This window comes from Myodes glareolus, chromosome 17 (assembly GCF_982192425.1).
Source record: "Myodes glareolus chromosome 17, mMyoGla1.1, whole genome shotgun sequence".
NCBI lineage: Eukaryota > Metazoa > Chordata > Mammalia > Rodentia > Cricetidae > Myodes > Myodes glareolus.
In genome coordinates this window covers 26775880-26800263 of record NC_142042.1, presented here as the reverse complement: position 1 = coordinate 26800263, position 24384 = coordinate 26775880, and the positions used below count along the sequence as shown (strand labels likewise).

At 45.8% G+C, this 24384-nt stretch overlaps 1 protein-coding gene across 3 annotated transcripts; it reads right to left on the bottom strand.

Moving 5' to 3' along the window:
• Positions 1–10760: 10760 nt before the first annotated feature.
• On the bottom strand, positions 10761–24342 carry Cyp2u1 (cytochrome P450 family 2 subfamily U member 1). 3 transcript variants are annotated; one of them, XM_087897564.1, is made up of 6 exons: positions 23867–24342; positions 23333–23386; positions 18509–19144; positions 15722–15823; positions 13799–13966; positions 10761–13193 (listed from the first exon to the last, which is right to left on the bottom strand). In XM_087897564.1, exons 1-6 carry the CDS (start codon positions 24312–24314, stop codon positions 13015–13017), a joined length of 1587 nt encoding a protein of 528 aa, XP_087753690.1. In that variant the 5' UTR covers positions 24315–24342; the 3' UTR covers positions 10761–13014. The 3 variants fall into 3 exon arrangements, with proteins under 3 accessions (XP_087753690.1, XP_087753689.1, XP_048312762.3); XM_087897563.1 differs by having other exon boundaries at positions 15722–15883; positions 23867–24338; XM_048456805.3 differs by lacking the exon at positions 23333–23386 and having other exon boundaries at positions 15722–15883; positions 23867–24334.
• Positions 24343–24384: the final 42 nt, after the last annotated feature.

The following is a 24384-nucleotide window of genomic DNA, read 5'->3' as shown; positions in this document are numbered from 1 at the left end:
GTGGTGATGGCTGGGCAGAGAGAGCTGGGCAGACAGCCCTCCCTTGGCACATACACAGATGGGCAGGATTTGGCAACAACCAAGAGCACTGATGGTTGTGGCGGGGGGATTCACTGAACAAGTTGTAATTTTCCTTTGGTTTATGGAAGGTTAATATCCTCTGGCTTCTGGGGAGTGAATAGGAATTATACTGTCATTCTTGTTGGATGAGTTTTAGGTTTCCTCTATCAGGAACTAAAGAGGTGTGGCTCCTTGGAGTGGCACAGCAGCCAAGCCCAGGACAGCCAATCACAAGTTCACTTACTGAAGAACCCACAATGAATGACATTGCCTGAGATTTCATGGACATAAATTAATGGTTTGCATGGTCAAGGGGCGTAATCAGTTTGAGGTCATAGCCCTCTGTTTGCACATCCCAAAGAAAACATTCTTCGTACGACAGACAGGTCAGTCAGATTTCGAAGAACACTACCGAATATTTTTACAAGTACTTCTTCAACATGACTGACTTCAAATAGGTGTCTCAAATTTTCTTATGCCAGCTGTTGCCCTTGAGTCAGCCACTTGGAAAACCTTTCTCTCCATCCCAAAGCACAGTGGCATTTATTTCCAACTTGCAAGTTAAAATTAAAGTCCAAAACATCTAAAACATTGTTCTTTGGGGAACAAAGTGATTTAATAATAATATTTTTAAAAAAAAAAAACACTTGAAGTGAATGTTTACAGAAAATGCTGGGTCAGCAAACAAAACGACATGTGTGGTTAGGTCGATGCAGTCTGGATTAAACGTTTCAGGCCCTTGCGTATCTCACCTGGGTATATGGCTGTGGATTTGTACATCAGGATTTTCCTATTCTACAGCAAGTGGGACATCCGAATTGCTGAGAATGGGCTGGCTGCTCTCAGCCAGCTATCTCTAGCACATTTGCTCGAGAAGATACAAATCACCAAGTAGGCCAGCAAGAATGGTGCAATGTGAATTCTTTATGACCCAAAGGGGAAAGGACCTGTGGACTGTGCCTTCGCAAATGAAACTCTGAATTTGTTTTCTTAGGATCAAGTTTTATGCTTCTAAAGTGAACCATTAACTCAGTCTTTTGAACTATAGCAATAACTAAATAGCCATCTTTCTGAGCGATTTTTATTGACTTTCATTTTTCAACCTTTATTTTGTGTGTGCAGACATACCATGGCTCACACTTGGAGATCTTGTGACAACTTACAGACGCTGGTTCTCTCCAGGATCAGCTATGATCAGCCATTTAGGAGAGATGAAACTCCAGGATCAAGCTCAGGGTGTCAGGTTTGGTAACAAGACTCTCTACCCTCGGACTCATCTTGCTGGCCCTTGAGCAATTTCTACATTCTCCCGTATGTTAAATGGTTGTGCACGGAAGCAACCAACACATATTCAGCCCTTTAATATGTTTGCCATTGTTCTAGGTGCTTCAGGTGAGCTAATTTATTAAATCTTCGCGAAAATCCCATGTGGTAGAGTTCTTTAATACACAGGGAAGCTGAAGCCTGGATAAAGAAATTTAGCCACTACTGAACAGAAAATAGCGGAATTCAAACCCTGGATAGTCTGTTTTCAGGGCTCATGTGCTGGACCTCTGTGCCGAGAGCAATCAGTGATGAACAGTGACAGTCCTCAGGGATTTCATGCTTTCCCCTAAAAGTGAAGAAATCACTCTAAAGCCGATAACAATCTCGCCTAATATCAACCAGGCTCAGGGCAGAACATATTCTGAGTCAAGGTCCCATGCTTCTTATAACCTCATACTTTTTAGAAAGCGCCCTCGTTTCTCAGTGGTAAATGGGCAGACAGCAGTCAGTGTTTTATATATAGGGAGAACATCATATATGTGGACAGGGCTATACATGTGGAGAGCACCATGCATGTGGAGATAGCTAAACATGTGGAAAGCATTATTCATGTGTAGAGTGTTATACATGTGGAGATCATCATATATGTGAAGGACATTATTCATGTGGAGAGCATGATTCACGTGAGAACAGCATATATGTGAAAACACTTTACATGTTCTGGCTGGTGGTTTGAAAGAAAATGACCCCCAAAGGGAGGGGCACTATTAGGAAGTATGGCCTTGTTGGAATAGGTCTAACTTTGTTGGAGGAAGTGTGTCACTGTGGAGGCGGGCTTTGAGATCTTATATATGTTCAAGCCATGCCCTGGGAGACAGTTCACTTCCTGTTGCCTGCAAGATGTAGAACTTTCAGCTACCACTCCGAGACCATGTCTGTATGCATGCTGCCATGTCCCACCATGATGAGAAAGGACTGAACCTCTAAAACCACAAACTGCCACCTCAATTAAAAGTTTTCCTTTACAAGAGTTTCCGTGGTCATGGTGTCTCTTCATAGCAATAGAAACGCTAAGACAGAAGTTGGTACAGGGACTGGGGTATTGCTGTGATAGGCCTGACTATGTTTTTATTTGGAGGAATTTGGACTTTGGGTTAGGAAAGCAGTAGAATATTTTAAATGTGTTTAATGGGTCATCCTAGTAGAAACAGTAGTCTGAGAATGATTTGAACTATTGTGGCCTAGCTCAAGATGTTTCAGAGAAGAAGAATGTTAGTATGTGGCCTAGAAACTGCTCTTGTGATACTTTGGTAAAGAATGTGGCTGTTTTTTGCCCTTGTTTGAAAAGTCTTCTGAGGAAGAATTTTGAATTAATTCCATTGGCAAAGGAAATCTCCAGACAGTCTAGTATTGACTTTGTTGTATGGTTGTTAGTGGTTACTCTTATACAGATTTATAATGAAAAGCAAGCTAAGCAAGTAAAAATACAAAATGTACAGATTGTGGACTAATAGGGCACCAGAAAGTGGAATGGAGCTCAGCCCAGTGTTGAAGGAGATAAACAGATTAAGAAATGGAACAAAGGGAGAGGTGACCTCAGGGCAAGATCCCACCCAGCTAAGCTTCCAATTTGTGAAAAGGAATTAAAGAAAGCTTAGAGCCAGGTGTGGCGATGCACACACACCACACACATGCACACACAAACATACACCTCTAATTCAGATGCACTATTATTAGGCGTATATTGTGTTGTTTGTGTTCGGAGACAGGGTCTCACTGTCTTGAAGTTGGGATCCTCCTGCTTCGGTCTCCCAAGTGCTGGGATGGCAGCTTTGTGCCCCCACAATCCTTTAGTTGCCAACTTTCACCTCTTATCTGTTTGGAGTCATATACTAGCTGAAATATTTGAGACGGAGTAATACACATGGTTCTGTATTATAAATTCTTCTGTATATCTTTCTTACAAATGGTGTGATTTGGTCATGTAACCACAGCACAGTCTTCAACTTTTACAAATTTCAATTTGATTCTTTTCTTTCTAATCGATTATGTGCTCTCCAATTTACTTCATTAAATCAGCCGTGTTCCTCAGAGATTCTTTTCTGTTTTTAGTGAGTTTGGGGTCAGGTGTTGCATTTCGTTTTTCTCTCGCAGCATGCCGGCTAGCTTGCCCTGTGGGAAGAGGTCCCAGAGAAAAACAGGCAGAAGTCACAGTGTTTTTGTGACCTAGCTTCTAAAGTTCCACACCGTCATTTCCACAGCAACCCAGTGTTTACACTGGTTCATACTGACCAGCCCGGGAGGAAAATGCTTGAAGGGTCATCAGGGTCACCCCTCCTGGGATCTGGCTGCTGCATTATCCCAAGGTCATAGAGATCTCTTTCTAAGACTGACTGCTATGTGCGTAACGTAACAGGGTCCCTTTGTCAGACATTAGGGGTCCTTAGGTGCTAGGTCTGTGAATTAGTCCTTTTCTCTGAGCTAACTACACACTGTCTTGCTCACACAGATGTGCCTTGAGTTTGTGTACATGACATGATTTTGCGTGTGTGGATAATTTTGATTTTTGACTATGTCCTGGCGAAGTGCACTGATTGCCACTCAGTCCTGACCCCAGTGATCAGGTTTCATTGGTCTTAAGTGGATCATCGCCATCTATGTCTCTATCAAATGCCCAATGTGACTCTAAAATCCTTTAGGGTTGAGAACCATGATCTAGTTGGGCTCTAGTCTGTGATATATAGGGGATCAAGGCCCAAAGGAAGGACATGCATGCTAAAGTTCCGCAGAAAGACAACGGCAGGTGTAGTGCCCCTCCGCAGACACCTTTACCAGCTTAGTCTTCCCCACCCTCTGTGTCCCTGAACATGTCAATGCAGAAACTTCTCAACTCGCTACATCTAGGAACTGCAGAGAGGTAGTTATAGTAGTGGGGGTCAGGTTATTATCCATCAGTGAGTTCAACCCAGATGTTTCGCGGGAATCTGTGAGAGACAGAGCAGTCCAAATGTCTTTCCTAGTCCCCGACAGAAGAGGGACTCAAGGCCTAAAGAGAGCAGGGACTCAGTCCGTCAGTGCTGGCGCCCGCCTTTAATCCCAGGCAGAGACAGGCGAATTTCAGTGAGTTTGAGGCCAGCCTGGTCTACAGAGCGAGTTCCAGGACAGCCACGACTCTTACACAAAGAAATCTTATATCAAAAAACCAAGAGAGAGAGCGGGACTGGGATCTGAAGTAGCTCTCATCTGGCCTCCCCATCCCCCTCTGCGCATTCCCACAGGGCTTTACCTGCCTCGTGCTGTGCTGCCAGCCAGCCTCGTGATCCAGCTTGTCTGTGCTGACCTTCGTGCACCATGCTGGTGTTTTCCTGCTATTCCACCTCTCGTCAACAAGGCAGAGGGAACACACTGCAAATGCAACCCAGTAGCTCTGAACCCATCCCAGAAATTCTTTCCTTGCCAATGGAGATTTTGCCTTCAGATTTTTAACGGAGAGAATTTTGTTCACGAGGGAGCAACCGAGAGCTTCTTCTCAAGGCGTGGGGGGGGAGGGAGACATATTTCCTTAGAATTCCTAAGGGGTGGGGCCATGGAGGGCATGGGGGTACTGTTTATTTTCACTCTATGTAGGAGACACATGTTCACATGCTTTATGTGGGTATGAGTATGGGCACATGTGTGTCATGTGGAAGTCAGAGACTAACTTGTGGGAGTTAGTTCTCTCCTTCCACCACGGAGAGTCCCAGGGACCAAATTCAGGTGGCTTGGCTTGACAGCAAGCACCTTTGCCCACTGAGGCATCTTGCCGGCCCATATTATACACATACTCTTATTAATCAAAATTTTCTTCCCCACCCTTATAAAATGAATACTGATTACCGTCCCCCCACCCCTGCACCCTCTGTCTATCCATCCCACTTTCTTACAAATCTTTCTCACATTTCGATTCGGTTTGTTTTGCAGAGCGCCAAGTTTCTCGAGGACTGTCTATGTGATCAGGCGCTTTGAGCAAGTCTATCGGAGCCTGTTGGGATTAGCAGTGGGTGCACAACTGAAAACAAAGGCTCTCCCTTTCCCAGAACCTATCAGAGGCCAGCAGTTCAACAGTAAGGAGGGTGGGCCAGGAGCCTTTCTCCATCCATGCCTGATTGTTGATGCAGTAGTGGGAGCCGGCCTAGCCCAAGTCACCACAGCTGCTGCGAGCCACGCCCACATGGGTATTGGCTTTCACAGTTGGCTTGAGATGGCCCTCTGTGAGCTGTGACTATGTTTAGTTGGGCCTATAACAGAGCTATAGGGGAACAGAGCTAGGCAGGGAAAACTAAACAGAATGCTGGGAGAAAGGAAGTGGAGTCAGAGAGAAGCCATGTAGCCCTGCCGGAGCCAGACAGAACTTTAGCCTGCAAGCCACAGCCACAGCCACAGCCACAGCCACAGCCACAGCCACAGCCACAGTCATGTGGGGATACACTGATTAATAGAAATGGGTTAAATTAATATGTAAGAGTTAGCCAATAAGAAGCTAGAGCTAATGGGCCAAGCAGTGTTTTAAATAATATAGTTTCTGTGTGATTATTTCAGTTCTGGGCACCTGGGACAAACAAGCGGGCCTCCTCCTACACCTCTGTCGGGGGTCTTTTTTCTTAAATGTCCTCAAACTCACCTTTCTCCTCCTATAGTTAAAGTGGGTCTTTCCAACTGCAATTAGTCCAATCTAGAACTTCCCTCACAGACATGGCTGGAGAATTGTCTCCTAGGCGATTCTCGATCCTGCCAAGTAGACAATCACTATTAACACGTCATAATACACTACAGGTTACTATGAACCATAGTTATCGTACTGTATAGAATTTTCCAGCTGATTCTCCTGGGGAACTGTATTTTGGTATCCACCGGCCAATTCCCCACTATCCCCATTCATAGCCGTTCACACTCCAGTGATTACTATGTGCTTTTGTCTTCGAGTAATTTGTGTGTATGTGTGTGTGGGTTGGTGTGTGTGGTGTGTAATTTGCTTGTGTGGTGCATATGTGTGGGCATGCGGTAGATGTGTACACATGACAGGTATATATATGTATATATCTATATGCAAGTATATGTGCTATGTGTGTATGTGTGTGGTGTATGTATATGTTCTTGGGAGTATATGTATGTGGGCTGTCTGTGTGGATGTGGTGGTTATGTGCACATAGTATGTGTATGTATGTGTGTGACAGTCAACGTTGGGTGTCTTCTTCAATTGCTGTTCACTTCATATTTTGAGACAACATCTCCCTTTCATTCTGTTCTGTTTTGTTTTTTATAAAGGATTGTGTGCAACTTAGCCATCCCCTCACTGATGTCAGTAGTGAGAAACTGCCAGGGCCTGCCAGGGCCTGCCAGAAAACTGGCAAAAAATTTTTTCTCTGCCTCTCCAACAGTGAGATTATACACATTATACACGCCTCAATTTTTTTTTCTTTTTTTAGCTTTTTGAGACAGGGTTTCTCTGTGTAGCTTTGGAGCCTGTCCTGGAACTTGCTCTGTAGACCAGGCTGGCCTCAAACTCACAGAGATCCACCAGCCTCTGCCTCCTGAGTGCTGGGAATAAAGGCGCGCGCCACCACTGTCTGGCTCTCTCATTTTTTTTTAAAATGTGGTGCTAGGGATCTGAACCCAGGTACTAACACTTGCATTAGCAAGCACTTTACCAAATGAGCCATCTTCAAACTCCCACTGCGGTAACTTTAAGTATATTATCCAGTTATTTTGTTATTATTATTACTGTAGGGAGGAGGGTAAATGCTGTCACCACCATGCCATAGTATGTATGTGGAGATCACGAGATAACTGTGGGGAGTTGGTTTCTCCTTCTGAGAGAGCCAGTGATTGAATTCAGGTCCCCAGGTTTGACAGGGAGTGCTGAGCCATCTGCTGGCTCCTGAGGTAGCGTTTTAATTTCAACATATGACTGAGAACAAGAGGTATTGGTCCTGCTGTTTGTATGTCTGGTTTACTTAATACAGTGTCTCACACTGTAAGCCAGCCTGGCCTGGACTCACAGCAATCCTTCTGCCTCAGCCTCCTGAGTCTTGTGATTGTAGACAAGAGCCATCATGACTGACTTGCAAGTATCACATTGTTTAGACTGCTAAAGCTGTAAGCAGACTTTCATGGACTACCAATCCCCAAATAATAGCAAAGAAACTTATTAATTGTGAAAGTTTGGTCTTCAATTTAAGCTTGTTCCCAACTGGCTCTTATAACTTACATTAACCTGTTAGACTACATTCTGCCGCATGGCTCTTTGTCTTTTCTTTCCTCCACAATGTATGTCCAACTCCCTCAGTGTCTCACTGGTGTCTCCTGCCCACCTCAGAATCTTCTACAGGTTCTCTTTCTCCCCAGAAGTCCTGCCTATTCTCTCCTGTCTAGCTATTGGCCACTCAGTTCTTTATTAAACCAAGCAGAAGGTGCCTTTCATACAGGGTGATCAAATTATCCTTCAACAAAAAGCATCATCATATATTTTGAAAGCAGGAAGTATGAAGACACTAGTTTTTTGTTGTTGTTTTGTCAAAATGTTCTTTGTATAATTAGGATCTTTTAAGGTTCCATATAGATTCTTATCTATATTTGTAAAGGATTTCATTAGGAATTGGGTAAACTCTGCAGATCACCTTGAGTAGTATAGGCATTTTAATAATAGTAATTTTTCCAGTTTATGGACATGGGGTGTCTTTGCATTTCTCTCTGTATCTCCTTTCATTTCTATTATTATTTTATTTTATAATTCATGAGTATGGTATATATTTATGAATATGGCATATACATCTTGAGCTTGTCTTAAATTTTCTCCTGAATATTTCATTTTGTTGTTGTTGTTGTTACAAATGGAATTTTCATAATTTTTATTTTTGGATAATTTGTAGTTCCTGTATAAAAACACTGATTTCTGTGTGGCTATGTATACTACACCATTATTGAACATGTTTATTCTAACAGCTTTTATGATGGATTGCTAGGATTTCCAACGTGTGTGGTCATGAGTGTACACTGAAGAATCTTTTGCCTCTTCCTTTTCAGCCTGTATCTTTTTTCATTTCTTTTCTTTTTCTTACTATTTCTGGATAAGCCTTGGAATGGGCCACCGTTGAGGCACAGGGCTGGGCAATGTTGCCTTCATTGCACCAGATATTAAAGAACAAGCCTTCAAGCAGGTTTGCCTTGTACCGAATGATGAAGAACAAACCTTCAGCTTTCCTGCATTGATTGTGATGTTAGCTGTGTTCTACATGGATGGCTTTTACTGTGGTGGGCTAAGTTTCTTCTGTACCTATTTTTGGAGCCCGAAATTATTATTGTTTTAGTGCTTTATATTTGCTTACGTAACTTCTTTCTTTTAAAGGATACATCAAACAACACCAGGATGAACTTGTTAAGTTTTCCCCAGTGACAGATAATAGACTAAGAAAAACGAAGTGCTATGATTCTGAACAAAAGAATTTTAACTTAACCTAGGCTTAGCATCTCATCAGAACCGAAGCATGGAGGTAACCATCACTTCACGGATTCTGTAAAGAGACAATATAGATAACACGTGTTATGTTTCCCTGCACCAAGTATGGTAAAACAAAGTGATAATTGTGGAAATGTAGGCCAGTGGTATTTCCTAGCAACTAGCATGTACAAAGCCCTCTGTTCAATTCCCAATCCCTAGCATAGGAATGCTATAACATAGCATAGAGGGAGAAGAGGGAGTGAGAGAGAGGGAAGAAGGCAGAGAGACAGAGAAGAGGAGGAGACATGAGGAGGAGGGGAGGAGGAGGAAAAGAGGAGGAGGAGGAAGATTGTTTTTCTCTCCCTGGATAGTGAGTTGGATGGCAAGTGTGATCTAAGTTAGAAAGTATTACTTGGAGCAACTGCCTTTTAAAAGAAAGTCACTTACCAAAATATCTACAGACCATCAAGGCCTAAGGATATTCTCTATGTTAATTATGAACATATATTCTATATTAATTATTCTCTATATTAATTATGTGTCAAGACTTTACTTGACACATATTACACACTCAGGACTCTGGATTCATTCTGGGCTAAGAAAAATAAGGTTTGGTCAAGGAGGACCCCCTGAAAAATATCCAATGGGAATGGATGTCTCAGATGATACAATGTTTCAGAGCACCCCTTAGCAGTTTCCTCTGAGTTCTATATCCACAACAGCTTCAAGACTGCTGGCTGAGATGATCCAGCCTCACAGAATACTCCAGTCAGGACTTAATCATAATGTTAAGTTTTCTTTGGGTCTGCATAAGATTATCTGTACCCTCAATCAGCAGGAAGTAGCCTAAAGAACTATATCCCCATTCCCCTAAAATGGATTCTAGATGCTTGTCTTTGTTTAGAATGTTGGTTACAAGTTGTTATGGATAATGGTCAGGAAAAAAGCTAAACGAAGGAGATTAGAGTCAGAGTTCTTTTTTTGAAAAGAAAAAAAGGGGAAATGCTGTGGAATAATGCTCTTGTACACTGTAAAGATCTGTCACTCATAATGGTTTAATAAAACACTGATTGGATAGTAACCAGGCAGGAAGTATGGGCAGGGAAACCAAACGAGGAGAATTCTGGGAAGAGGAAAGGCAGAGACCCAGTCGTCATCCAGAAGCAGAGGAAGCAAGATGGGAATGTTTTACTAAGAAAAGGGACCAAGCCACATGGCTAAACATAAATAAGAATTACGGGTTAATTTATGTTTTAAGAGGTAGTTAATAATAAGCCCACACAATAGGCCAGACAGTTTATAACTAATATAAGCCTGTGTGTTTATTTGGAAGTGAATGGCTGTAGGGCTGGGTGGGACAGAAACTTCCGCCTACACAGCATTATAGATGTGCATATACCATTCATCTCAATCAACAGACACGACGATCTTGCTGAGATCACTAGCTAACCTCTAGAGACACACACCAGAAATTTGCCACAACAGGTTTACACAAGACACAGCCTTCTCTAATCTGTGGAGGGGTTTGGTGTGAGACATAAGAAAATTTGGCTCAGCAGTTAAAAGTACTTGTTGCTCTTACAAGGGAGCCAGGTTCAGTTCCCAGCACCCACATGGCAGCTCACAAATGTCTGTAACCCCAGTCCCAGGGGATGGCATCTTCTCGCCCCCGTGGACACTAAGCATGTGTGTGGTGCACAGGTGCACATCAGGCAAAACATTCACACACATCAAATAAATCACAGAAAATGTGTTTTGCCTGGACACCTCTCTATACCAGGTCCTCTGAGGGTATATTTTAAGATAAGTTACCCTCCTGTCTAAAGGCTAGGTTTGTACTACATTGTGCCCCCTCCACCTTGAGGTCTGTTTCCTCTTCCTTTTTGACTAAAATTTGGTAAAAACAACAAAAATTGCTAAGCAACGAAAAATAAGTAAACACAAACTAGACATGACATTGTGTCCATTAAATTAAAGGTTTAATAAGAGCAACATCAAAGATGAGGTCCAGACCTTGTTAGGCCCCGAAAACTAACTAAAGTCATTTTCACATTTCAGATGAAACATGAAGCACGTAAAATATTGGCAGCTGGGGAAAAGCACAGCCCATCTGTGGAGAAGTGTATAACGGGATTTTCAGAGCGCTACAACTTGAGGCATGGTATTAAACTGCTCGATAAACACAGGACTCTGACGTCATCTCATAGAAGGCAGACGTCTTTTTCAAGTACGATATGAAGTCTTTGGTTAGGAGGTCCAGAAATTCACGAGTGGAGGAGTAAGGACCTTACGAGTGTCAGACCAGGACATGCTATCCTGGTCAAGGTGCAGCGTGCCCACCCAGGCGCCATCTTACCCATATGGTGTGCAGCCTCACTCTGTCCCTCCGCACTCAGTGCGCTGACCTAAAACAGTCTTCAGGGCACCTAAGATTAGACTGCACTTCCTGAATCTATTTTGAGAGTGCTTATAACTTACAAAAGGGAAAACATTACGGTGGATAATATAAAGAATGAGGAATCAAAAATTAATCAATACTCGGTTATACAATATTCCACCTTTTCCTTTTTACTCCGCAGCTGGTATTTCCCCCTCGGTAAGCGTTTGGGGGTCTGCCTGGGTACCTGGGCAAGAAGGCTATGGGAAGATGCTGGAAACTTTCATTCTGTATTAGGTTTTGGCAGGTAAGGCATCGTTCTACATTTGCCTAACATGGTTACTTCAAATGATACAAAAAGCCTAGTAAATTTTTAAATACTGGCTTAAACAGGTAAGGCAAATTATACTGCATTTTAAAACTATCCTAAAGACAGCAATAAACACAGAGATGGGCTCTCCCCTCAAGCACCTTCCCTAACTCACTCCCAAGTTGCCTAGGCGTCTGCCAAGAATAAGGCACATGGAGGAGGAGGCAGCAGTGTGGAGCCTGGTCCCAGGGGGGTCCACTGGGATGAAGAGGGACATGGTCACTGAGGACGCAGCTTCAGGACCGTGGGGGGTCAATACTGAGAAAGGCTCAGAAAGTGCTTTCCAGTCACAGGGCCAAGTGTCTTAGAGACCAGTGAGGGTGTTTTGTAATCACGGGCCTTAGCACTGCAAAGCCTCAGCTCCCTTGGCATGAGGATTGCACACAAAGAAACGCTCCCATCTTCACGGTTCCTTCCACAGTGCTGTGGGAGACCCGAGGGAAGGGCTAGACTCCGGCACACGGAGCTGCACACTGTTTACTGTAACGGATGGCTTTGCCACTGCTCATCCTTACCCCTGGCAGCAGAAGGCCCACAGTCATCCACATAGTCATAAAGCCGTTCCCACATTTTCTTGCAGCCCCTGGAAGGGTCATTAGAGGGCCCCATGAAGAAATGGCTTCTTATCTTGGAGAGTATTCAAGTTAGTCACACTATGGCTGGTAACACAACAGGAGAGGAGGGTTCAGATCATTTGACTGAGACATTGCTCCTGACCAGTCCCACAATTCCATGACTCAGTTTCCCAGCCCAGCATCCAGAGCCCAGGCCAAGGCGCAACTGCATGGCTGCTGGGCAAAGGGGACCTGGGCTGTACACCAGGCTCTCAGCTTCTGTGCTTACAGACAGCGGACACAAGGGTAGACAATGACATCAAGAGAATGTTTCTTTTTCCTCAACATAGCGGGCAAGGGGACATTTCATCCTAGCTCTATAAAAGTAAAGAACCCAGCCCTAAACCCAAAAGATCCTCATAAGACAAGCCCAAGGAAACTGACATAGACCCTACGCTTAAAAAAAAAATAAAAATTTAAAAGAAAAACTTCTACCTCAATATAACCTAGGCCTGTACCCCTTTCTGACCAAGTGTCCATGCTGAACACACTTCCATGTCAGGGCCCTGAAAGGCCTGAATGCAGATCTACTCCTGAAGTGTCCAGCATCTGCTAATAGCAGAGAGGCCACGAGAAAGTTCATTACCCTCATTTTACCACGGGATGACGGAGGCCGAGATGAGGTCTGCTCCCGATGGAATCTGCACAACTAAACCCATCATCCGTGCGTCCCAGTGGGAAGGAGGCATCCATGGTGTGGCACGCCCAGCCCCCCCCCCCCAACACCCAGGGCTCTCGTCTAGAGTCTCTCTTGGCTGTGCTGAGTCGCTGGGCCCACACGCAACAGCACAGAAGACTGTCTAGGACACGGATTTGGCTGTTGTCCCCTCCTCTCTTCTCAGGGGCACCTTCATCTCTTTGAGACAGTTACATTAAACGGATGGGGGGCTAGCGTCAGACCGAATCTTCCAGTCATGATGGGCTTCTCAGAACCCGCGGGTAGGGCAAAGGTGAAGTTCTGCATCAGGCTCACGAACATCAGGAACAATTCCATCTTTGCCAGCTGCTCTCCCATACACACCCGCTTCCCTGTAAGTGACATCAGAGAAGGGGCGGTTATTATACAGCCCTGTGCGTTTGTAGCAGGTCTCTGACCTGAGACTGTGGAGTTTTAAAGTAAAATTGCCACATAAACCAGTCTCCTTCAGTTTATGTACCCACACAGCCGTTCACCACTGTGCTCCTAGCCACGGATCCCATGCGGGAGTCACCCTACCGCCCACCTTCCCTGTCACCTGGAGGACTAAGAGGGAAATCAGACCAAAGTTTCTAGAACCTTTCATTTCCACAGAAAGGACTTGTGTGCGTCAATCCAGGAACCTAAAGAAAGACCTGAGGGTAGAGAAGCTCTCACACAAGCCTAGAAGACTGGGACCTGTTTGGTCTCAGGCCTATGACATGGGAGAGGCACTTGCTGACACCGGAGCCCTGACATCCAAGACCTGACAACCCGAATTCAATTCCTGAAGCCCCCATAGTGGGAGAGAGCTATTTCGAGTTGTCCTTTGGTGTGTGCTGGGACATTTGTCTCCCTCCCCACCGCACGCACGCACACACGCATGCACGCATGTACACACACACACCCACACACACACACACACGATGATGAAGTTAAAAACCAAGGTTTAACTGACCTATCCCAAAAGGAATGAAAGTTTCTCTTTTCAGAAGTTGTCCCTGGTCATCCAGAAATCGATCAGGACAGAAGTCATCTGGCTTCTCCCAAACGGCTGGATCTCTGTGCACTGACCACAGGTTGGGAATGACCACCGTGCCTTTAGGGATGGTGTATCCTCGGAGGACTGCAGAGGACAAACAGAAAGTCAGAGCCACGCTCTCGCTTCATTTCCTTCAACATCACGGTTTCAAGAGTGAAACTATTTATCGACTGATGGAGGAGGGTTATTTGTCTATTATGTTATTTTCATTGGTCAATAAAGAGACTGCCTTGGCCCCTTGATAGGACAGAAAATTAGGTAGGCGGAGTAAACAGAACAGAATGCTGGGAAGAGGGCTATGAGGCAGAAGCCATGGAGCCAGTCACCAGGTCAGACATGCTGAATCTTTCCCGGTAAGCCACACCTTGTGGTGCTATACAGATTATTAGAAATGGGTTAATATCAAGATATGAGAGTTAGTCAGTAACTAACTCTCTAGAGATAATGGGCCAGGCAGTGCTTAAATGAATACAATTTGTGTGTTGTTATTTCCGGGGCTAAGCTAGCTGTGCAGGAGCCGGGCGGGATGAAAAGAAGGCCTGCCCACAGCCCCTCACTACAATCGACTTAACACCATAATCGGCAGAGACCAAATTCTGAGGTTCTTGAGGGGAGACAGATCTTATCAACCAGCACGTTCTCTCTGTCTGAGATGGGAGGGGTGGGGCTAGGTGCTGAATCAAGTCAGGCCCTATGAGCCAAGTCAGGCCATAAAAACTTACAAGCAAGAAAAAACACTAATAGGACATTCAGGTAAGCTTTTCCCATGATTTATATACTCTTAAGATCCACTCAGAATGTGTCTGAATCAGGGTTACTATTACCAGAATGTAATATAGTATGACCAAAGCAACCTGCAGGTCGAGACCCCTGGGGGGTGGTGTCAAATGATCCTTTCACAGGGGTTGCCTAAGACCATCAGAAATATCAGACTTTACGATTCATAACAGTAGCAAATTACAGTTATGATGTAGCAATGAAAATAATTTTATGGGCTGAGGTCACCACAACATGAGGAACTGTAATGAAGGGTCACCGCATGAGGAAGGTTGGGAACCTCTGCCCTCCAGGCTTGCCTACAGCCCGATATTCTGGAAGCATTTTTTAAATTCAGGTTGCTTCCTCTCAGATGACCTTAGCTTGTGTCAGGCTGACAGAAAACTACGCAGCACAGGGTGGAAGAGCTTACAGGCGTTTCTGGGCACACGACATGATGGGGAAGGTACCTATGAAAAAAGATCTGCAGGCAGCTCAACTCCCACGATCGCCAGCTGCAGGCCGACCAAGACCCCACAGGGGCTGAGTACTGCACTGGGTCTAATTTGCCTTCTGGGCTCTCTCAAGAAGCCTTAAACTCTGCCCTCCCCATCAACCTGTCTCTGTCTCTCTGAAACAGAGCTGCCCCTGAAGTCCCAACTCACCTGCTGCAGCCTCCCCGGGACTACAGGTGTGTGGCGCCCTTCGTTATAACGGGGAGGGTCAGACTGGGACATTTTGGTTTTTAAGTAAGTACACTTTGGTTGCAGAATTTTGACAAACAAAGTGAGCTAATTTGGGAACGAGTAGAGGGGCCAGTGTCAACTCCAGAGTGGCTTCTGCCCAAACAGCCGAAGTAAAGGATGACCTTACGTTTTGCTAGTGCAAGTGTGCGTGCACCCGAGGTGGGGGCGGGGCTCCTGGTAATGACTGCAGTCCCTGCACCCATGATGACAGTTAAGGGTCACGACAATCTCTGGATCTTCCAGCCTGAGACACAGAGCTGGTTCAGCTGTGAGCACACCCCTCCCCACATTCTGCAGGCCCTCAGGGATATGCAGAGAAGGCAGGCTCCTAACTTGCCTGTTTTCTCCGAAGTCATATGAGGAATGGCGAGGGGCACCGCCATGGACAGCCTCTGCACCTCCATGATGGTGGCTTCTGTGTATGGCATCTGGGCCTTGTCTGTGAGGGAAGGAAGGCGGTCACAACCAATGACCCTTTCAATTTCTTCATGGACCTTTTCTATGCAAAAAGAAAAAGAACAGAGCACAGATAAGCCTAGGAGACCCGAGTCAGCACTGTTAGGCGAACTTTGAAGGCGTAAGTCACAGACAATCCCACACCAGTTTGGAATTATGATTAATATAATTGGTTATTTATTCAAAGGGGAAAAAACTTACAGATTACCGTCCCAGACAACAGCCCCTCCGCGCGAACAGGAAAGGAGTCCAGGGGCCGGAAACGGAGCCGGAAGACAAAAAGAGAGTGGAGGACAGCCGCTGCTTTTTTTAAAGGGAGAGACCACGCCCCAATGGGCTGGTAACTCAGCGGCGATTGGCTGAAGGAGCTGAAGGAACTCCCACAGCAGAACTTTGCCCAGCAAGGGATCAGTGGTCAATGATGACCTCATTCAGGACTAGGAGGGACAAGAAGCCACTGGGGGTGGGGCATGCAGAACAGAGTGGGCAAAAGAAACAGCATTCTGGACTCAGAGGCACCCAGAACTAAACTCTCACGTGACCATGTGACTCTCTAAGCTGTTACAGCATGTGAAAGTCCAAAATATACAAGGAGCCCTACCCGTGGGTCTGCCGTAGTTGAGGGCGTCCCGCAAAAGCCTGTGGTTGCACTATGGTTCCCCACAGTGGTCTCATTATGAGGGAGGACCTCCTGGGAGGATTTAGGTCCAGGGGGTGTGCCCTTGAAGAGACTGGTGCAACCCTGGAACGTCCTTCCTTGTCTTCTGCATCTGCCCAGAGGAAAGTCCCCTCCACAACACGCTGCCTTACCACAGTCCCCCTGGCAACCGAGTCAACAGGCCACAGACTGAGTCCTCGGAAACCACAAGCCGAAATATGTCTCTCTTGTCAGCTGATTAGCAACCCCACTTGGTTGCAGCACTGAAAAGCTGGCTAACATGGGTTCTTATATGTGCACTCCTTACCAACCTGGACTCTGGAGACTCAAGAGCTTTATATAATAACAAAGCCATTGTCTTAAGCAACTAAGTTTGGGAAGAAGCTGTTGCTTAGCAATAGCTAGTTAAAACAGGGAGTCACGATGACTATGGCAGGGAAAAAAATGGACCCTTGAAGAAGTTCACAACTCCACCTCCTGGGGCTTTGACACCTTCCACGGTGTCTTGGTCCCTTTTCAGGCTCTGTAACAGAACACTTGGAGCTGGGTGCTTCATAAAGGAACACTGAGCTCACAGTTCTGGAAGACCCAAGCCCAAGAACACCAGCCCCCTCTGGTTACTGGCAGATAGCATGCCGAGAGCATGTGCAAGGAAGTGGCCATAGCAACTAGGAATCCCGAGGGACTCAGGGGCCAAGGCTGCTCCTTTTGTAATTACCTGCTCTCACGGGAACTAACTAGGGTCCCCTAAGAACTACATTAGCCTGCTGGAGGACGCAAGAGATGGCGAGGGGAAAGGATTCGGCCGTGCTTTTTCAGTTCTACCTTCATATACTTGACTCCTCAAAAACCTTGGTCTCCAGGCTGAGCTTCCTCAAGCTCCTACCTCGCTCTAGGGACCTCAAGGTTCTACCTCCTCAGTATGACACCACTGAGGACCAAACTTCTAGCACATAAACCTCCGTGGATACATAAAATCATAGCCCACTGATAGCACATAGCAGAAGGGAGTAGACTGACCCAACTAAATTAAAGATGTAAACACGGAGAACACATCCTGAGCTATAAATCCCCATCCAAGTACAGCCATACTCCATGGAATAAAACTTCAGTCAATCACAGACCAGATACACAAGTGTGGTCCTATAAGGTTATATTGCCAGGTGACACTATGGTGACCTTAGTTTAAGTGTACTCTGTGATGGCTGCGTCATCCCCTAATGCCATAGTCTCAGAACACGAACCCATTATTAAGTAGCACGGGTTTTAAAATCAGGCAAATTTAAGTCAGAAGGAGATGTGAACCTGGAAGCAAGGTCAGAGTGCTGCGGCTTTGGGGGCTCTGAAGACAAAGAGGACCACAAGTCAAACAAGCTGGAAAGAGCAAGGGAATGAATTTCCCTCTAGGGCCTCCAGAGGGCAACACAGCCTGGCCAACACCCTCGTCTTTAGTCTGGGGAAGCGCACACCATATTTCTGACATAACTCAGAACAAATGCAGGTGTGTTCGGGTGACTAGGTTTGTAGTGACAGCTGAAGTAGAAACCAACACTCCATGCTCCCCTACTCATCCAGGATTTACTGCCAACTGCCACTGCCACTGCCACCTGCTGTCCCTGGGCAGATGTGGGAGGACCAGCTATGACTTTCACTGACTTTTTTGGGCTTGTGTTGTCCATTTTCAAAGCAAGCTGAAAAGGCGCAGATGACCATGAATACTAGTTTAGCCCTACAACACCCCACGTCTCCAATGCTCCTTCACTTTCAGAGATTTCACGGGGAAAATGGACTATGGAGATTGAGGCGGGGGTGAGCGAGCCACGGCACTAGTCTGTCTAGAAACCCGAGCCTTCACTGTTCACGTCTTAAGCTCCCTATAAAACGCAAGTGCATATTTTGTTTCCCAGCCTGGGAACATGAGGGCCCGAAGCCAGCAGATCACAGAGGTTGTTGCTACCTGGTTTAAATTACCTGCCTTTACCCTGAGGAAAGAACAAATCTATCAATTACTTTGCACGTCCGGGTTCACTGACATATACAGCAGGCACCAAAGCAAAGAGTTGGTGGTAGTGTCCGTGCCGGCCACGAAGAGGTCCCCGATGATGTAGAACAGGTAATCCTCATCGAAGCTAGTGCCGCTGCTGTTTCTCCGCTCCTCCTCCATGTGCAGAAGGTACATGTCTATGAAGTCCTGGGGGTTGCTGGCATCCAGAGACTCCTGGTGCTCTTTGATGATGTTTTTAAGGAAGCAGGTGATGTCCCTTTCAATCTGCCTTAGTTCCTTCCATGGCCCAAAGGGAAGGTAGTAAAACCAGGAACATATGTTGATCAGGAAGATCTGGCCGTGAAAGCAGATTTCTAACCCTCGAGACATGAAATCCAGCACCTTCTTAAACTCCTTGTTTGTGTAGTCGAAGCGCTGGCCGAAGCACAGGGAACAGATGATGTTAGAGACGGCATTGCTGATGATGGGGAAGGGGCTGAAGGGGGCGTCTCCGTGTTTTTGCATTTCCTCTTTTACATACTTGAACTCCTCAATAATCCTGGGCTCCAGGCTAAGCTTTCCCAAACCAAAATGACGGAGCGTCGAGTGGGAGAATTTCCTCTGCTGTTTCCAGATGGCGCCGTAGTGTGCGAACACAATTCCTGCCAAGGATAGAGGGGAAGGTGAGAGCCAGGCCTGCGAAGGGTGAGCAGGACCTGTTGCGGGGTGTATTCTGTATTTCCAAGTCTCTTGGCCAAAGTTCATATGCGGACAAAGACAACTGATCAGGTTTCATTCTAAAGACATTTGTTTCCAATAAACGCTGAGTTTACTAAATTAGGGTCACTGGCTAAAAAGTTGTTATTTATTGTAACTTCTGTAAAATGAAAAGCAATGAGTTTTTATGCCTAAAATTACTGTGCATTTATATATCATTTTCTATGTCACAAGAGAAGATTCAGGCTTAGAAAACCTTCCAAACCAAAAGCACCCATACTCGCAGCAGGCTCTCTTTTGTACCACCAACCAGCTCCCAAATCATGACACGGAGACATGCTGTTGGTTACGGATGCTCAGCCTTATCTTAGGCTTGTCCCGCTAGCTCTTAGAACTCACCTTAACCTGTTTCTCTTCATCTACATTTTGCTTTGGGGCTTTTTACCTTTCTTTCACTCTGTATGTCCTATGCCATGTTTGGCTGGCTGGAGGCTGCCTGGTTGGCTGGCCCCAGGCACCCCTGTTCTCCTCTCCTCCTCTCTTCTTTCCTTTCCATGATGTCCTTCATCATCTTAGCCTGAGTTCCTTCCTGTGAGGAACAGATGAAGTCCTGAACAAATGTGCGTTGCTGACGTGAGCATGGCCATGCTAAGGACTCCAAGGCCTCAGACTAAGGGACAGTAAAGCCCTGAAACGGTACCACAAGCTAGGATCAAGTGTTGAAACACGTGAGCCCATGGGGGACAGTCCACATTCAAACCAACACCATGTTCTGAGTCCTTAGCATGTGGTGTGCTGTAGATGGAATGCCGACCTGGTTCTGGTGTTGAGTTCTTAACGTGCCTCTATAACGTGTCTCTGAAGAGTTCTGGTTCATCTCAGTAGTACAGTGCAGAACTGCCATGCACAGAGCCCTGGGTTCAATCCCCAGCAACGGGAAAAGAGAAGCATTTCAATATAAACATCTATGTAGACAAATGCATGGTTGAATATGGACATCCTCCAAATTTAGCAGACATCACTAAGGGTAAATTGATGAGCCATAAAATATGGATATCTTCACATGAATAGACACTGTCATATGACCGCTCTAAGGAGATTCAGAATGGAGTAAAAGTACATCTACAAGGCTATGAATATCTGTGTTAAGCAGTTGCTATCACTTGATCCTTGCAATTTCTTGTTTTTTGCCACTAGAGGGCTGAAATGTATCTCCTGTGATTTCATTCACATTTCTGTGACTGTGGGCTTTTTAGTTCACAATTCACAATTATACTGTGTGAATATTTTCTTACTATATATTTTAAATGCATAGTTAACCTTCATGTGATTTTTTGATAAGCATAAGCTTTAAATTTAAAGATACTATGTGTAAATTTTTTTAAAAAATTATCTATTGTGTGTGTGTGTGTGCGTGTGTGCCATGTCTCTATGTAGATGCCCACGGAAGCCAGAGAGGGCACGGATTCCAGGAAGCTGAAGTTACAGGTGGCTGTGAACTACCTGACACAGATGCTGGATCTGAACCCAGGATCTCTGAAAGAGCAGGAAATGCTCCTATCCACTGAGCCATCTCTCCAGTCCACATGTATACATTTTTTTAAAGATAGGAAATTAGCCAGAGAGAAATCGAGGGAGTTGGATGTACAAAATGGAGAGGTAACAAGTCATGAGGCAGAATATAAAAGGGTTAATTTAAGTTACAAAAGCTAGTTGGGAACAAGACCAAGCTAAATAAGCTTTCATTATTTTTTTAAAGAGTATCACTTAAACTTACACTAGTCTTGAAGTTGTGAAAATCCTCCTGCCTCAATCTCCCAACTTAGAGACTATAGGTGTGTGTCACTGTGCCTGCCTAACAACCTTTTCCTTGTGCTCTGTGTTTTGTTTTAAAAACCCCTTCCTATCAGCAATTCAGAAATACATCCTCTTCTTCTTATAAAATTATAAAACTTTGACTTTGAGAACAGACTTGCTTTTTAAAGATGTGTTTTTATTTTATGTCTATGCACACTCTGACTGAATGTATGCTTGTACACCATGTGTGTGCCTAGTGTCTACTGAGACCAGAAGAGGGTGTTGGAGTCACTGACGGCTCTGAGCTGCCCTGTGGGTGCTGGGAACAGAACCCACGTCCTCTGGAAGAGTAGCAAGTGCTCTGAAGCACTGAGCCGTTTCTCTGGTGCCCAGATTTTGATTGTCTTGTCTAATTTTCTGTAATTTACCTATAAGTGAGGAATAAATACAAGTATGTTTTTCTGTACAGACTGGGGGGAGTAACTTGTGTAGTCAGGTGTATGAGGAGACCAGAGGACGCCTTGAGTCCCCTCTCCTGTCACTCTCGGCCGTAGTTCATGGACTCTCTCACTGCGTCTGGAACTCATCACTAGGTTGGTAGCCTGCTGTGGGATATTTGAACGCACTGTGTAAAATCCACCTTCTGACTGGTTTAATATAGAGATGAATGGCCAACAGCTAGGCAGGACTTGTGGAGAGAAACAGGAACTCTGGGAGGAATCTGAGGCACAGGGAATTAGCCAGAGAGAAGTCGAGGGAGTTGGATGTACAAAATGGAGAGGTAACAAGTCATGAGGCAGAATATAAAAGGGTTAATTTAAGTTACAAAAGCTAGTTGGGAACAAGACCAAGCTAAATAAGCTTTCATAATTAATAAGAAGTTCTTCAGTCACTTGAGGACTGACAGTCCAAAAAAAAAATCCGGCTACAATAGTCATAAAGCCAAAGTGATTCTCCTGTCTCAGCATTGGGAACACAATTCCGAACACTGTGGCCTATGGCTATAAAGTCAGTGAGCTGCCACCAAAATTGGATGAGCGGTGTAGAGAACATTGGAGGGCCAAGCCAAGATACATTGCTTTGTCTTCCTTCATGAGTGGCCAAATTACCTGGGTATTCTTGATCTAAACTTCATCCAGAGTAGACTTCTAAAGACTGCTGTCTTAATCTAGAAGCATCTTGCACAGTGGCTGTCATAAGCCCTTCCTCTTGAACCCATGTCTAGCCAAGAGGCCAACAAGATGCAGAGTAACCAGAGTATTCACCTTCTGTCTCCTGCAGAGGCTGGAGCGGTCTTAGGAACGAGAACTAAGTCCACTTTCTACAGCACTCAAATTCTGCCTGTCTTAGCCCAGTGCTCACTTCTGTCTCCTTGGATTAAAGGTGCCTCCAATTCCAGAGCCTTCCTGAGGCTCCATGCGGGGTAGGGGTGGGGGGGTCCACAGGAAAGTTAGGAATCAAGGTGAGGGCAGGGATGTCAAAGTGTGAAATCATATACCACCCACCATGAAGAAAAGCGCTGGCTTTACTCTGTACTTCAGCGTCTAAAGACAGAATACAGGATTGGCAGGTAGCATCTCAGTGTCTGCAGAGGGAGATACACATGGAGTTTGGGAACGAAGTAGAAACCATGGGGCATAGTCTTGAAATATCCACTGCCTCTCCCCTAATAGTCTTTTAAATTTAATCTCAAGCAAGATCTTAAGACGTGTACAGACAGCAGCCATGTTCTTTGCGAAAATATTAGAGACGCTATGAAGCAACAAATCCTGTTCAACGGGCTCCTAGGTTGACTTCTGAACTTTGTTTTCTTTTTTGTTTGTTTTGTTTTTCAAGATAAGGTTTTTCTGTGGAACTGCCCAGGCTGTTTTGGAACTTGTTTTATAAACCAGGCTGGCCTTGAACACACTGAGATCCGCCTACCTCTGCCTCCCAAGTGCTGGAATTAAAGATGTGCGTACCCACCGCCTGGCTGGCTTCTGGACTTTCTTAAGGGAAAATATCTTGTTATAGTTTTGCGACTGAAAGTCACTGGATGGAGGGGCCTTGAAGTCGATTCAAGACACCCCAAGACCAAGTTCTCAGCACAAAGGAAGACTTATTCACCCCAAAGGGACCGGAGATAGATGAAGAGGGAGAAAGGGGGAAGGAAGAAGGGAAGGGCTATTTGTGGGAGAGTGATAAAGGAGTGTCTCTGGATAGAGAGGAGGAAGATTTGGCCTGTAGGTAAATGGCAGTGTATACAGGTAAAAGGAAAAACCCAGTGTTAGGATGAGCTGGTTAATTTTGATTGGGCATATTAATTAAGGTGGCCAAAGGGGCTTTTGATTGCTGACCTTCAATACTTTGATAGCTGGAACTTGGTTGACAGCTGGAACTTGGTAGACAGCCTCAGGAGAAGAAAGGGGCCAAATTAAAAAACGGTCCTTGGTGGCTAGCTTTAGGAATATAATCTAACAGTTCTTAGGACGGCAGAGGGAATTGGGCAGAAGGTAAGGTTTGCCAGAGCCATAGTTGTCATGCTGGGCTAACTAGAGTCCCTTCACTGGGTGAAAAGAATTTTCTTTTCCCTTTTCTAATAGGGCCAAAGTTTAAGAATGTTGGGGTCACAGACTTATGAGTGAGGAGGCCTCATATGGGAGAGATGACTCCCAGGAGGGTGGTCTCTAATTCCATACTTTGGTATCCCCCTCCCCACGCCCCCATTCCTAACTTTCCCGTGGGTCTCCCACTTTTACCTCGCACTAGAAACCACGTCTGCAGCACACACGCGCGAACACACACACACACACACACACACATCGCACGGCTCAGGGCAGGACGCAGGTGGTCACCTGCTGCCCCAGGTCCGCAGCCCGCGGCATGCTCACCCTTCTCTTTGGTCATGATGGAGATGAGCGGCATCCGCGGGCGGTCACTGAACACTTCAGCCTGCTGCACTAGCGCCTCGCGCACGCTGTGGAAGTCGCTGAGAACCACCATCAGATGGTGACCCATGAACAAGCTGAAGACGTTGCCGTAGACGCCCGCCAGCTTGGCCAGGCGCACGTGCCAGCCCACGGTGTCGGTCTGGCCGCCCTGGCCCAGCCAGAACTGCAGCCGCAGGAAGCGGGGCATCAGCAAGTGTCCCATGTTACCCACGAGTGGCCGGGGTACGGGCCCCGGAGGGATGCCGCATGCGCGCTGCCGCCGCAGCCAGACCCAGCCCAGCAGCAGTGCCAGTCCGCAAAGCAGCAGCGCGCTTCCCGCCGCCCGCAAGTGCAGCCCAGCTTCCGGCGGCTCCCCAGCCACGGGATGCGTAACCTCGGGCGAGGACATACTCTAAGTGCGGGTGGAGCAGACGCTACCGGCAGCGAGGCTCTAAGGTCAGGGGCGGGTAGGGCGAGTC

Excerpts from the sequence above, each read along its gene's own strand:
- Cyp2u1 (XM_087897563.1), bottom strand. The coding sequence starts at position 24,314 with ATGTCCTCGCCCGAGGTTACGCATCCCGTGGCTGGGGAGCCGCCGGAA. Across the intron at positions 23,387-23,866 it reads CATCATGACCAAAGAGAAGG|GCTGTCTACCAAGTTCCAGC; the intron begins GTGAGCATGCCG and ends TCTTCTCCTGAG. Across the intron at positions 13,967-15,721 it reads TATGACTTCGGAGAAAACAG|TCCTCCGAGGATACACCATC; the intron begins GCAAGTTAGGAG and ends TGTCCTCTGCAG.